At 33.1% G+C, this 14,931-nt stretch overlaps 3 protein-coding genes across 5 annotated transcripts; 2 read left to right on the top strand and 1 right to left on the bottom strand.

Moving 5' to 3' along the window:
• Positions 1 to 1,311: 1,311 nt before the first annotated feature.
• Positions 1,312 to 5,767, top strand: LOC110599888 (hydroxyproline O-galactosyltransferase HPGT1). The gene is made up of 13 exons (XM_043950485.1): positions 1,312 to 1,407; positions 1,537 to 1,693; positions 1,837 to 1,900; positions 2,193 to 2,242; positions 2,357 to 2,550; positions 3,515 to 3,578; positions 3,705 to 3,777; positions 4,086 to 4,209; positions 4,447 to 4,534; positions 4,648 to 4,698; positions 4,909 to 4,980; positions 5,070 to 5,182; positions 5,397 to 5,767. The coding sequence occupies exons 2-13, from the start codon at positions 1,581 to 1,583 to the stop codon at positions 5,417 to 5,419; spliced, it is 1,029 nt and encodes a 342-aa protein (XP_043806420.1). The 5' UTR covers positions 1,312 to 1,407; positions 1,537 to 1,580; the 3' UTR covers positions 5,420 to 5,767.
• A 262-nt stretch (positions 5,768 to 6,029) lies between these two features.
• LOC110599889 lies at positions 6,030 to 8,431 on the bottom strand. Its single transcript, XM_021736491.2, has 5 exons — positions 8,108 to 8,431; positions 7,704 to 7,756; positions 6,868 to 7,032; positions 6,446 to 6,547; positions 6,030 to 6,354 (listed from the first exon to the last, which is right to left on the bottom strand). Exons 1-5 carry the CDS (start codon positions 8,313 to 8,315, stop codon positions 6,220 to 6,222), a joined length of 663 nt encoding a protein of 220 aa, XP_021592183.1. The 5' UTR covers positions 8,316 to 8,431; the 3' UTR covers positions 6,030 to 6,219.
• Positions 8,432 to 11,084: 2,653 nt separating this feature from the next.
• Positions 11,085 to 14,704, top strand: LOC110599710 (probable inactive receptor kinase At4g23740). Of its 3 annotated transcripts, none has more exons than XM_021736250.2 (3): positions 11,085 to 11,204; positions 12,200 to 13,523; positions 13,745 to 14,704. In XM_021736250.2, the coding sequence occupies exons 2-3, from the start codon at positions 12,293 to 12,295 to the stop codon at positions 14,416 to 14,418; spliced, it is 1,905 nt and encodes a 634-aa protein (XP_021591942.1). In that variant the 5' UTR covers positions 11,085 to 11,204; positions 12,200 to 12,292; the 3' UTR covers positions 14,419 to 14,704. The 3 variants fall into 3 exon arrangements, with proteins under 3 accessions (XP_021591942.1, XP_043806299.1, XP_021591941.1); XM_043950364.1 differs by lacking the exon at positions 11,085 to 11,204 and adding an exon at positions 11,217 to 11,365; XM_021736249.2 differs by lacking the exon at positions 11,085 to 11,204 and adding an exon at positions 11,379 to 11,800.
• The last annotated feature ends 227 nt before the right edge of the window (positions 14,705 to 14,931 follow it).

Genomic DNA, 14,931 nt, shown 5'->3' with positions numbered 1-14,931 from the left:
AATTAAAAATCAAGGTTTGAGTACTGAAATATCAACCGGATTTAAATATAAGTGAAGTGATTTTCATGTATTTTCCATTTCAAAACTCACCCTTCCATACCTCAATAGTATTTTTAGTGTCCGTTTGAAAATACCTTTTATGAGAATATTTTTCATATTTTATCTTTTGAGACGCTAAAAAAATTTACTCAATAAAAAATATTTTTGATAAAGAAAATAATTTTTTTAAAAGAAAAAGATATTTTCTAAATATAACTTATTGAAGCCTTAATAAGCAAATTGTGACAATGGTCTAGATTTGCTTAATCATGAAACGTTTATATATGCGTAATAATTAAGACTCCATTTATTTTAAAAAATTATTTTTCAAATTTTTTATATTTAAAATATTTAAAAAATTTAATCAATAAACAATATTTTGATTTTAAAAGAGATGAGCAATTTAAGAAAAAAACTTTTTTTTTTTAAATAGAAAGTTATTTTTCATATTTTTAAGATTTTCTTAAGATATTTATATATAAATTTATTAATATATTTTATTTTTTTAAAATAATATTAAACAATAAAATAAAAATAAATTATTTTAATAAAAAATATTTTTTAAATATAAATTATTTTTTTACAAATAAATGGAGGTTAAAGTATATAAAAAACATAATCAACACGAGCAATGCAGTCTCTTAATAGGAGCAATCTAATAACCAAAATATAGTTGAAATTAAATGGACCAAGACCCTCCAATCCATCACTCTTCACCAATAATTCAATGGCCCAATAGCATTAGAAAGTGGAAACTGGGAACCCAACCTAAGCCCAAACACTTCTTTCTGAAGCAACCCACCTCAATTACCTTAGTCAGGATAATCAACCAGTTCTATAATAGACTTTCTAGGCCTTGTTCTATAATAGTCATTGATCTAATAATTTTTAACCTTTTTAATAGTTATTAGCAAAAAATAAATAAAAATAAAAATTAAGAGAGTAAAAGTTTATCGACCACTATTTAATCATTCTAAATAATTATTTAAGATATTAAATAATACTTTAAAAACTATTCGGTCCAACATAACCTTTAATAATTTAAATTCTCATCATTTAAATTATTATTTCTGCTCAAAAGCTTTGATTTTATTTCCTTTTTGTGTTGGATATATTTTCCTTTTTTTTTTTTTAAATATGAGCTGGATATTTATTTAAGTTTACTTAAAATTATTTTTTTATTTTTGAAATTTCATGTGATGTTACTAATTTTAAATAAAGAGTAATTATTTTTCATTTATCCAGAGACAGAAAAGGCAGGTAGTTTGAGAGATTTAAATAACCATGAGATATAATTTGACGTCCCTGAAGGTGAAGGGCGATGACCCAAATAGACCAATCAATCACTACTTCGACTTTGTAATACCGGCAAGTCACCCACCCTCACTCTCTCTCTCTCTCTCTCTCTCTCTCTCTCAGCTCGAGGCATAAACCTGCAGTGAAACTTTAAAATCCAAATCAAGTGGGTTTTCTCTAACTGAATTTTTGCTAGTTCAGTTGAATCCATCAAGAGGGGATTGAAGATCCGAGGTAAGACTAAAATGATGCATTCCAGAGTTAGTCAAGGATCGAATAGCAGAGCCTATGGATCGAGAATATCAACTTTGTTGTTCTCAATGTTCTCTACTTTCGCCTCCATTTATGTCGCTGGCAGGTTACTTGCTTCTCTTGTATTTCACTTTCCCACTTTTTTATTTTTTATGGGAATTATTTCATTTTCTTTTGGTTCCAAACGACGTAGGGTCCCCCTTTTTTCAGGCCCTCTAATCGTGTTGTGGTGTTTGATGTGGGAGGCAGGTTATGGCAAGATTCGGAGAACAGGGTTTATTTGATTAAAGAGCTTGACAGGATAACTGGGCAGGTGGCTTTCCAAATTTTTGTTTTTATTCATGGATTTGTGGTTTTTCAGTTTGAGTTGGAATTTCACTTACCATGCTGGGTTTATTTCTAGTGGTGAATTGATGATAACTGTAAGAAAGAAAAAAAAATCAGTATGCGGTGTTGTGATGTAACTTGCAATTTTTGATGTAACGTTGAAAAATTACTCGAGCTGGGTGCTTGTGTAAACTCTTAAGTTTTCATTGCTTGTTTTTATGTTTAGCTGAGCCACATTCATAAAAATGACAATGTGAACTGCTGGTTTTTAATTTTAGGGACAATCTGCTATATCAGTGGATGATACATTGAAAATAATAGCCTGCAGGTAATGTGATTATTGATATTTGTTTAACTTACCAGAGGCCTTTGGGCATTAATTTAACTATTATTTCCTTCTCCTTTTCACGATTGATTTATTGGTGTGCTTGCTCCTCCTTAGGGAGCAACAGAAGAAATTATCAGCCCTTGAGATGGAATTGGCTACAGCTAAACAGGAGGGTTTTACTTCAAACTTCTTAACACAGAATCATGGGACAAATTCTAAGAAAAGACATCTAGTAGTGATAGGAATACTGACAAGGTTTGACAGAATGAACAATAGGGATGCAATCCGTAAAGCGTGGATGGGAACTGGTAGGTACCAAATATTCCTATAATTTCATTTTTCTTACTTATTTCCATGAATGTCTGCTTTAGATTGAAATACCAAATTCAGCACTCCATTTCCTTGATGGCATTATTCTTTACAACCCAGACTGCCTAACGTATTAAGCTGAGACCACTAAATGTGCATTATCTTGGAAGAATCTAAAAGGTGAAAATAGTAGATCTTTGTTGAATCTGCCATGGTCTTGGACACTCCTCCCCTGAGCTAACTTTTGGGCTGAGTTAGGCCAGACCCAGATTTAACATGCTATTGGCGATGATAAATATTTTACACTCCAGTGTAATTTTGGATTTGAGGGGTGTGTTTGAATCTTATATCGGTTTGGGATAGGGTTATGTCTCCTTATAAGGGTTTTGGGCACTTCCCTTGAGCTAGCTTTTGGGTTTAGTTTTTGGAGTGAGTTAGGGCTGACGGCCCGGATCCAAATTTAACAATCTTTCTTTGGTGTAGTGATAACGGGTACATTACTAATTACTTGATTGTTCCAGAAATGGACCAAATGTTGCAGAGTTTCAAAAGTACTGCATTTATTTGTGATATGGACTACATCTTGCAGCAGAAGGGTTAGCTTTTGTAATGGGGTCTCAGAATAGCTAACAAGCAACTACTAAGTTCCCCCACAAGAATTAAGCTGTATGCTCTCTGGAAAGTAATTACTCGGAGGCCTTTACTCAAGAATAATAAAACATGCACTAAATTTGACATTGAATTATTTGATTGATCTTTCTCTTGTCTTGTTGAAATTATTGGCTTCTTTGGCTTGATATACCAACCTGTATATCATGTATGTGTCGCACATTCATTCTGGTTAATTTGCTTTATTTTGTGTGCCTAAATTATTTGCGTGGAAGATGCAAAGTTCCAGAAGTAAGCAATTTTCCCTATTTATATTGTTTTTGGAGGACTAAAGTGAACCCTTCATGCTTTCAGGCGTAACATTAAAGAAACTGGAGAAAGAGAAAGGCATAGTTTCACGTTTTGTCATTGGAAGAAGGTAACTGAGGTTGCTTATGCACTTGATGTGTTATTGATGTCATTTTGGTATATGCTTCCTGTTGCTGTCTATCTTATATTGTGGTTTGTGCTTAAAATATTGACAGTTGATCTTTTTCTCATGCAGTGCAAATCGTGGTGACAATTTGGAGAGGGCAATTGAAAATGAAAATAAGCATACTAATGACTTCATAATTCTTGTATGTTCATAAATCAATAATGATTAAAAAAAAAAGCCATAATCTTAGCTATTTGTATATTTTATCCTTCATAATTTTACAACTCCTATAGATGGCACTTGATTTAATGACAATGATGGAGCATTGAAGTCCTGATGCGAGGTGCCCAAGCACATTTGTAGGTGAATTAGTAAACAGAGAAAACAAAACAAAATAATTGATAAAAAAGCTAAAAAATATAAAAAGAAAAAGCATAAAATGGGATGTGGAAGCAACATTTTATTATGAGCACTCAATCATGTACTCATTATGGACATTTCTATTCGCAGGATAACCATGTGGAGGAAACTGAAGGGCTTCCAAATAAGGCTAAACTATTTTTTTCTTATGCTGTTAATAAATGGGATGCTGAGTTCTATGCTAAAGTCAATGACAATATCTATGTTAATATTGGTTAGTATTATTGTTGGATTATCTGCAGTCTTCCTGAGTTTTGATACTTGCATGTGCCTACCATTGGCAAGCGTAAGCTTGTTGATTATCGAGATATTAGGAAATTGGGGCTTCTGCCTAGAAGTGATATCATGGTCTTAATATTACTCCTTTTCACCTTATAAATTTAAGCTTTTTTCCCATTCATGTTGATACTTGCATGTCTTCTTATCTTTGTCCTTTTTTTTTCCCTTGCAGATGCTCTTGGAACTACCCTGGCAGCTCAATTGGACAAGCCTCGTGTTTATATTGGTTGTATGAAGTCCGGTGAAGTTTTCTCTGAACCGTGAGTTTTTTCCTCTTAATCTTTAAAATAAAATTTTAGGAAGATAAGATATAGATATAGTATTGAACACCTTTTACTTTATTTTTATCATACTTATCTGCTGGAATTGGCAGGAGTCATAAATGGTATGAACCGGATTGGTGGAAATTTGGGGATAAGAAATCGTAAGTTGTTCTTAAATTAATATATTTTCTACTGGTATTATTAGTTGTCATATGTATTGTAATAAGCATAAATTGAACATGTTATAGCTTAAACATTTAGGGACAAGAAGCTTTTTAGTTTCTTTTTTGTTTTGTTTTTATCTAGATTCTAATATTCTTTCCTTCATGATCATCTTTCCAAATTGAATGTTAATCTCTGGCACTCAACAGGTACTTTCGCCATGCTTCAGGTGAGATGTATGTCATATCACGAGCTTTAGCTAAATTTATATCCATAAACAGGTAAAATTTTCACTCATCTGGCGTGTTAGTTTCATAATCTATGAGATTTATATTTTGAAGTTCTATGCACTGATTTGCTGAGTGTTCAGGTCTCTTCTTCGCACCTATGCGCATGATGATGTTAGTGCTGGATCCTGGTTTATTGGGCTTGACGTGAAACATGTAGATGAAGGGAAGTTTTGCTGTTCATCTTGGTTATCAGGTTTGCCTCTTCCTTTTAACTTCTTCTCCTGCAGACATGCAGACACTGTCACATAAAACGTGGTCTTTCTGTAGTCAGAAGCCCCATAATCTTGCCTTTGAAGATTTATAATGGCCACATTTCAGGACGAATAGAGTCCATTTCGGGATAATTAAAAGCCCATTTGTCGAGTTCTCAATTGATTAATTTTGATAATGCCCCCTTTCCCTTTCAGGAGCTATTTGTGCGGGCGTTTGATTTGCTTTGCCAAATTCTGAGAATCAAACAGAAAATAGAGAAATGGCCTGAGCAACACCTCTAAATTGTGGGAATTTATAAGCTACTAGCTTCAATAGTTTATGTGCCCATTTTGAAAATATGCTTGGTTAGAAAGGAGATTTGAAAATCTACAATAGCTGGAGGCAGACTACTTTTACCAAATCATACAATGAAGAAACGTGGCGTGACTTTGTTCTTGTGATACAGTTTAACATAAATGTTAATTCTTTCATTTGTGGGAATAGAATCTGATGTATGATTTTCTGTAAGTTAAAAGAGAGATTTAATATCCTAAAGCAATTATATATGATAGCATTTTGCAACTTCTATCTGTTGTGAATTTAGCACCAAAACGCTTTTATTAAATGAAGATGGGAAGAACTCAAGAAAATAATTCAAATGATCAATTGCGTTCTTCCTTTTGGATTTGCTATTAAGCTGATCATTAAAGGCATCTTCCTTGTTAAGGGGCTTGAATGCCAAGCAGAGATTTTTCTTTCCCATCATTTTGGTAATTGGACCTTTGTGATGTCGCTAAAGCTGAAGTGCAAAACAAGGCAAAACGGGTGCTAAGTCGCATTGACCATTCTTTTGCAACAAGACAGAAATAGCCGAATGTTATACCATGGAAGGGATGTTAACAATTATAGAAGTAATATTATATATAGGCAAAATGTAAACGGTTGCCCATAATTTTACAATGAGAATAAAACCAGACTACCATTGGATACCACAATTTGAAAATCAGCATCACCTTCAGCCATCTATTTCCAGTCTGTTCACGACGAATTGTTGAGAAAATGTGCCAACGCCTTGTCCGTGTCATTGTCATACATGAGTAAAGCTTCAGCTACGCTGTTCGATGCAAATCCCATTTCTCTTAAAAGGCTGTAGCCATTGACAAATTCTTGAACCTTAAGTAAAGGCACATAAAAGGTGTTATCAACTCCCCACTACTGACATATTAAAATAAAAACAAGAAGCACTAAAGCTTAAAGAGGATACCTTAGTTGGATTGTCTCCATAGTTAGCAACGGCGAAAGGAACAGCTTCTGGCTTGAGTCCTGATCTTATGTATTTGCTCACTACAGGATCTACAGTTGAACCCTGCATTTGCATTTGGCAAAGAGATGTTCATTTCATAAATCAATGATTGGAAAAATAAAGTTATGAACTGATCATGATCAACACTTTTCTTCTTGAAAACAAAAAATCAGTCAATAATCAGCTATGGTTATAAAAACATGACAATAATTACTTGAAGTCAAGAAGCCCTCAAGTGATTGGTCTCATCACATAACCAAACACTTAGCTTAGCTGTGTCATGCTTCAATGAAATGCCATTACCAATACCAGAGTCTCAATACTCCCAATGTGTTCCATTCAACCTCACAAAAACCAACCAAATGAAAACACAGATAACGTACCAATGAAGAAGTTGATTCTGTTGTTTTTGATGGAAGATTTTCCAACCCAAGCTTGCTCCAGTTCTGGCTTTCCTTCTCTGCTTCAGCTAAAATTTTTCGTTCAAACTCAAAATCAAACTGGAAGCTACTCCGTGGAATATCTCCCACTTGTGGCGATAGCTGAGGCTACAACAAAAGAGCAATTACAGATATCTGAAATTAGTTGGGGAAAATACCATATAAATAAGACCAAGTGACCTAAAAAGGCCTACTTGACTATGTAGGCGGCTATCACAAGTCGGAACAATAAAAAATAAGTGCCACAATCCAATAGAAAATAAGTTCAATTGTACTATTGAAGTTGAGTCCCAAAAGCAATAAAAAGAATCAGAGGGATTAATATAATCATTATCATCCCCACGTATACAAGATGGTAAGGGGATCAGCACGCAAGTTATTGAAACAGTAAGAGGCAGAACATGGAGGGATCAACATAAGCAGAGTAAGACTAATATAGAAGGATCTGCAGCACTAGATGAATGCACGGAGTATTTGTAGACGCACACACAACACATAATTATTTTTGTTAATATTTCACCATGACATCGTTCAGAGCATAAAAATTTTAGAACTTGGTGAGGATAACTAACTATAAACAACCAGGTGTGCATAATTACGTTATCCATCCCTAGACCACAATTCATATGCCCATAAAACACTAACGGGTAATGGTTGGGGCAAAGCATCGGAAGTCAATAATCATAACAGCTCAACGCTAAATGCTCATAAATTCCTATAAAATTCTTTGAAACTGAAAAAAACAAACTAGAAAAACAATAAAAGTAATCAAATCATACCGGAGGAGTGATCCGATACTCTGGCTTTACAGCAACTCGAATGCCTAATCCTGCTGCAACATTATGCAATAAATCACTCATTCCAATTTAACCAAATTAAAGTTTAAACATACATGCCATTGTCAACCAACTTTTGATAAACGAATAGGCCTAAACCCTCTAGTAATGGTAGTAATCTCAACCAAAGAAAAAGCTAATTAACACATATTATGCTCTCATTAATCACTGGTTAGCTCTTTAAGTTTGGAAATTTTTCTTTTTGAGCATATATAAGTTAAAAACTCGATTGAAAAATTAAAAAAAAAAACTGCGTTTAGGTTCCACAATTCAAATGAAACGATCCCGGTTGAACACTCAGCAGCAATGTATCAAGGAAATAAGAGGATTAGTTTGGATCAACTTACAAGAAGAGGGCGAAGGAGCGGAGGTCTGGTGATATGAGGAGTGGCGGCCTGAGGGAGGCACTGCCGCGTGGCCCTGTTGACCGATTCTCGGATAGAGAGACTGTCCGTACATAGGGTGGCTAGACGGAGCCGATGACGAAGAAGACGTCCTATAAATAGGGATTTGATCGTATGGTGAAGCTGCCCTGTTCCTGAAATCGTAATCCATAGATTTGGCGGTAAGGGAAGAAAGCAAACAGGAAGGAGAGGAAATTTGCTGGAGACCGTTTCCGTTTGAGAGAAGAACGCGTTTGGGATAAGCAACAAGGACAGCAGAATTACGTAATTAAAGGTAAATTATTAATAAAAGTGAAATTTACCTTTCGTTAAATTAATCTTATATGGTTTAAAAATTTATTAAAATATTTTTTTTTATTAAAAATAAATAAAAAATAAAAAATAAAATTTAATTTTATCTTCAAATAAAATATCTTATTTAATCTTTAAATATTATTATTATTAATCAGTCACTTTCTATATTTTTTAAAATTTATTAAAATATTTTTATTTTTTTTTATATTTATTAAAATATTATTATTATTTTTTTTATTAATGAAATAGTCTCTCCTCCTCCTTTAAAAAATGATTATAAGAAAAAAAATTTTTTCCTTTTAAAAAATAAAAAAAAAAAGAAAAAGACAACGATGATAAATGAGAAGAATAAGAAAAAGAAGAAAATAGAAGAAGGAAAAGAAGAAAAACCAAAGAAGGAAGAATAAAAGGAAAAATCGAAGAAAAATAAAAAAAGCAAGGAGGAAGAAGAATCAATAAAGAATATGGAGGAGGAGGAAATAATGGGATAATTTAATTTTTTATTATATTTTTAACGGTCGAAATGGACGGAAATACGAAAATAAAAAATAATAATGTTTTAATAAATTTCTAAAAATATAGGGACTGATTTGTTAATAATAATAATATTTAGAGGCTAAATTGTAAATCTTTTTAATAAAAAAAAGTTGTTTGATTTAAAATGGTTTAATTTTAAAAATTAATTTTTTGTTAGTATACGTTTAGAAATATTATTTTATAAAAAATATAAGTCGGAATGTATTTAGTTTATATATTAAATTTTTAAAAAATAAATAGATTGTGACTATAAAAATAATATAAATATTTTTATTTTAAATATATAAATAATATTTAAAATATAATATTTAATTTAATAAAAAAATTATATAACTAAATATTTAAATTTTAGAAAGTGAATATTCAACTTAAATAATAATTTTAGAAAGTGAATATTCAACTTAAATAATAATAATAATAATATATAATTTTTTATGATAATAATAAAAATTATTATAAAATATAAAAAAATATTTATATTTAATTTAATTAATTTTTTACTTAAATAAATATATAGTTTAAATAAAATTATTCATAAAAAATTTCACATATTATTATTTATTAATAAATATAATTTTTAATTTTTTATTAATTTTTATTTAAATGTTTAATTATAAAAAAAATAAAAAATAAGAAAAATAATTGAGAGGAAAATTTACTTCGAAGAAGTAACATAAAACAACTTTCCAAAAAATTATAAAATTATACCAACTAAACAAATGAATATTTTATATTTTTTAAAAAATTAAAATTTTCTTATTAAATTACTCCCACCAAATATATTAATTCCTTTAACTATTTAAAATATAAACAAATTAGTCCTCTGCGTGTAGAATTAATTCCTTGTTTTCTTTTGAAATTTAATCTTAGCTTAAATGTATACAACAAATTAATCTTAAATAACTAATATAAATGGATTCATTAAGCTTTATTTCTTCCGACAATTCAAAAGTAGTCATGAACATAGAATTATTTTGTGGTCATGCTTTTTAGTTGTACATTTAAGAACTATTTTTATTCTGCAATTTCTGAGATCGAAAATTAATGTTAGTGTTTTAAAGGGTCACCCATTTGAAAATATACAAATATTTAATTCATTTTATTTATGTTTATCAATTTTCATATTGAAAAAAAAGAACTGATTTTTTTAATTAAATAATAACTTAAAAATCAATATTATATTTTTTAATAGAAAATTTAGAGCAAAAGATTGAATATGAATCTATGTCCTAAACAAAAAATTATACTCAATTTACTACAATTAAATTGGTATTTTTTTTTATATTGTTTCTACTGACAAGGACGATTGAAAATGCGAGTGGTATTTTTATTTAAATTTTAATTATTGACAATTGTACGATATTTATAATTAAGTAATTAGTGTAAATTTAAAAGGCATAATTGTCCAAATTTCATTTGAAATCTTCCTCTGAAGATTTTGTTCTCAAATTCTCTTATATGATTCTTGTTTTCCATTTTTTTACTTATAAAAATTTAAGTTTACAATAAATGTGTACTTGTATTTATTCAAATAAAAATCTAAATATTAATATTATTCAATAAAAGGAACATTTATATAAAGGTGATATATATATTACACCCAAAGAATAATATAATAATGTAAAAAGAACTATACGTTAAAAAAGAAGCATTATGATCATAAGCACGCGGACCACAGTGCTTTGTAAATATTGTGACAATTAAGTTGCGCGTGCTGCCCATTACGTGTACATTGCTGTCACTTCACCGCTGCAACCGTCGCTATTGATTAGCATTCCTCTTGCCTCTTGCTTCATCGACCGTTGTATGGCTCGCCGTTGGTTGGTTCGTTTTCTGAATACCCTACATTGAATGAACGCCAACCATCTCTATTTATTATTAAATTTTATTAAAAAATTTTAAAAATGTTAGCGATTATGTAACATAAATTATTAACAATATAAAATTAGTAGCAATAGAAAGGAATTCTCCTCACGCATATTAATGCGCAGGTGGCGTCATCTGATCCATTGATCTCAGTAGAAATTAAATAATTTTCCTGTGAGTGATGTAATACCTACCGTCCATTTAATTATTATAGTTTGGATGGTCAGACCGATTGTAAATCATAAATCAATAATATCAGTTTCTTCTAGGAAGACGCAGCAGAAGCATATCCATGGCGGAAACAGAGGAGGTCATGTAAGCTATGGTCCACATTTTGGCAGGGGTAAGCTGAAGCTATAAATAAGAAAAATAATATAATAAACTGCGAGTAGTAGTAGCAGCAGCAGTAGTTGGTTATGGCTTCTAATATCTCTGCTTCTCCTTTAATGACTTGTCTCACTCGCTCTTTGTCTCCACATGCAGCCCTCCTGTTTGTACGCTATGATAATCCTTTTTTTTTTTTTTTTTTCTCTTGAATAAAGAAATGATCCACGGCTATCTATTTGATTTTCAATGATTATGTAATAGTTTATTTGCATGTGATGCTGCTCTCCCAAGCAAAAACAGCTCATATCAATCATCATTTATAATCATCTTTTATCATCACCAAGAAAGATCCCTCCTTCTTTCACTGTTTCTTTTTTTTTCTAATTTCTTTCTTTTTTGGTCTCTCAAGAAAGTAATATACCTCCAGCTTCTGTCTTCTTTCTCCTTCGGCTTCTCCTTCAAACTTTCCTTGTCAGTTTCTATTTTTTTTTTTTCCTTGGAAATGCATAGCTGAATTTCTCAACAGTATTGGTTTATGGGGGAGAGAGAAGAGATTCAAAGGTCGACGATTGCTTGTGGATCTTTTGCGAATCTTGATGCAGACTGCATTTGGTACGCAAGTAGATTTTTTGCACACAACTCTTGCGTGCTGCTCTATTTTGGTCTTATTTCAGTTTATGTTTGGTTTATGAGAAAATGAAAGAAAATGATTGATGGCTCGTGCATAGGATTAGGACAATAAATTTAGGATTATTTTCTAATCTTTTATTTTAGGTAGAAGAGTGCTCCGAAAGTCAACAAATAGCTAAGAGTAATAAGTTTTCTAATCGTGGTTAAGTTGCTAATTTTGACCTGTGGAGCCTAATAAAGTCATAGGAATCCTTCTCTTTTAGAAAGTTTTCAAGAAATGTGTCTTCTGCTTCAAATGACGGTCAACATTCAACCATACTGTAATCTTCTTTTTCATTTTCTGTCCTAATTCTGATCCATCATTTACCCATTTTCATGCAGATGTGACCAGGATTTGCGTTAGATTCTCGGTTCTCTTGAATCTCAATTTTGCTTCCGCTGTTGGGGTTTTCACTGGCTGAGAGGGAAACAAGCATGAAAATGAACCTCTTGTTCATTTTCTCTGCAATTCTCTTCTTTGGATCAGTTTCTTTACCAGCCATTGCAGAGCCAGTTGAAGATAAACAAGCTTTGCTAGATTTCCTTCACAATATTCATCACTCGCACTCTCTCAATTGGAAGCAGAGCTCCTCTGTATGCAGTAAGTGGACAGGAGTGACCTGCAATGGTGATCAGTCTAGAGTTGTAGCCCTCAGATTGCCTGGAGAAGGAATTCAAGGCCCCATACCACCAAACACTCTCAGTCGCCTGTCGGCAATTCAGATTCTGAGCCTCAGATCAAATGGCATATCAGGTTCTTTCCCTTCAGATTTCTCCAAACTTGAAAACTTGACCAGCCTTTATCTTCAATTCAACAACTTCTCAGGCCCATTGCCTACAGATTTCTCAATGTGGAAGAACCTTTCAATTCTTGATCTGTCAAATAATAGGTTTAATGGAAGCATTCCAACCTCAATCTCAAATTTGACACACCTTACCTCTTTGAACCTCGCTAACAACTCGCTTTCAGGTGTTATTCCTGATATAAATGTCCCTAGTTTGCAGTCTCTAAATTTAGCCAACAATAATCTCACTGGAAGCGTGCCACTGTCTCTTCTAAGGTTTCCAAGTTGGGCATTTTCTGGTAACAATCTTTCATCAGAAAGTGCCATTCCTCCAGCCCTTCCACTTCAGCCACCAACTCCTCAACCACCAAGGAAAGCCAATAAACTAAGTGAACCTGCAATATTGGGGATTGTACTAGGCGGCTGCGTTCTTGCATTTGTAATCATTGCTATGTTGATGGTTTGCTGTTACTCGAAGAAGGACAAGGAAGGTGGATTACCTACGAAGTCGCAAAAGAAGGAGGTATCTTTAGAGAAAAATGCTTCAGAAAGCCAAGATAAGAATAATAGGCTTGTGTTCTTCGAGGGTTGTAATCTTGCATTTGACTTGGAGGACTTGTTGAGAGCATCTGCTGAAGTGCTTGGGAAGGGAACTTTTGGAACAACCTACAAGGCTGCTCTTGAGGATGCAACCACAGTAGTGGTGAAGAGGTTGAAGGAAGTGCCTGTGGCTAAGAAAGAGTTTGAACAGCAGATGGAAGTGATTGGAAGTATTAGGCACCCAAATGTATCTGCTCTAAGGGCATATTACTATTCAAAGGATGAGAAGCTTACAGTGAGTGATTACTACGAACAGGGGAGTGTTTCTGCAATGCTACACGGTATGTCAAAAGTCAAAACTCCTCTTTCCCTCTTTATCTCCACCGGTTTACGATCACTCTTCTCCTTTATTAATACCTCATTTACATTGAACTCATTTCCAGGCTTTGAATTCTAGAACTGATGTTGTTTATGTCCATTATGTGTTTACTAATCCTTATTTATGTATAAAATTGCTAACTTGAAGAAATTAGTGATAGAAAATGCATATAAAATTTTGCAGGTAAAAGAGGGGAAGGCAGGATTCCATTAGATTGGGAAACGAGGCTGAAAATTGCAATTGGTGCCGCAAGAGGCATTGCTCATATCCACACACAGAATGGTGGCAAACTTGTCCATGGAAACATCAAGGCCTCAAACATTTTCCTAAATTCTGAGGGATATGGCTGCATATCCGATATTGGTTTGGCAGCATTGATGAGTCCAATGCCGCCACCAGCAATGAGGGCTGCAGGGTACCGTGCCCCTGAAGTAACAGATTCTAGGAAAGCAACTAATTCATCTGATGTCTACAGCTTTGGGGTCTTGCTGCTTGAGCTTCTGACTGGAAAATCCCCTATACATTCCACAGGTGGAGATGAGGCTGTTCACTTGGTGAGGTGGGTGCATTCTGTGGTGAGGGAGGAATGGACAGCTGAAGTATTTGACATTGAACTTTTAAGATACCCTAATATTGAGGAGGAAATGGTAGAGATGTTACAAATAGGAATGAATTGTGTGGTGAGGATGCCAGAGCAGAGACCAAAAATGCCTGATATAGTGAAAATGGTAGAGGACATTCGAAGAGGGAGTATCGAGAACCGACCATCTACTGAAACTAATTTAGAAACAGCAGTTTCAACCCCGACGCCACAGGCTGCAGATGAAGCTTCCACTTCAGCTCCACCTCCACAGTGAGATTCTATTGATTTTTCGTGCTATTAGTTGTCTTCGATATAATTTTATTGTTGGTTTACATAATTTGATTTTATTTTAAATTGAGCAATTGGTTATAATTAGTTGAGTTGTTTGGAATCCTTGAGATTCCGACCAGTTTAGCTACCATACTACCTAACCCAATTCAAGTCAAAAGGGAAGTTGGGTCCTTCGCTATTTTATCATTTAGTTAGGACTTGATTGTTATGCATGTGGAGTTTACTGGCTTTGCTATCTAATGCAACCAAATTAATATTTTTTATCTGTCCGCTTGTGCGTTGTGTGCACTTGCATGTGAATGAATGAACAGTCTTCCAGTACCATGACTCCCTGCCAAAATCTACCCATTCAATGATTGTGAACCGTCGTGAAACAGCCCCTTTCCATTTGACCTAGAAGGACCCCACAGCTACCTTGTTTCTCGACTGGTTAACTATCAAAGATGCTTGCTCATGAACTAAACAGAGAAATGACTCCCTTAAGAGTGCACAGCTT

The sequence above is a fragment of the Manihot esculenta genome, chromosome 14 (assembly GCF_001659605.2).
Source record: "Manihot esculenta cultivar AM560-2 chromosome 14, M.esculenta_v8, whole genome shotgun sequence".
NCBI classification, from domain to species: Eukaryota; Viridiplantae; Streptophyta; class Magnoliopsida; order Malpighiales; family Euphorbiaceae; genus Manihot; species Manihot esculenta.
This window is presented reverse-complemented; position numbering and strand designations above follow the sequence as displayed.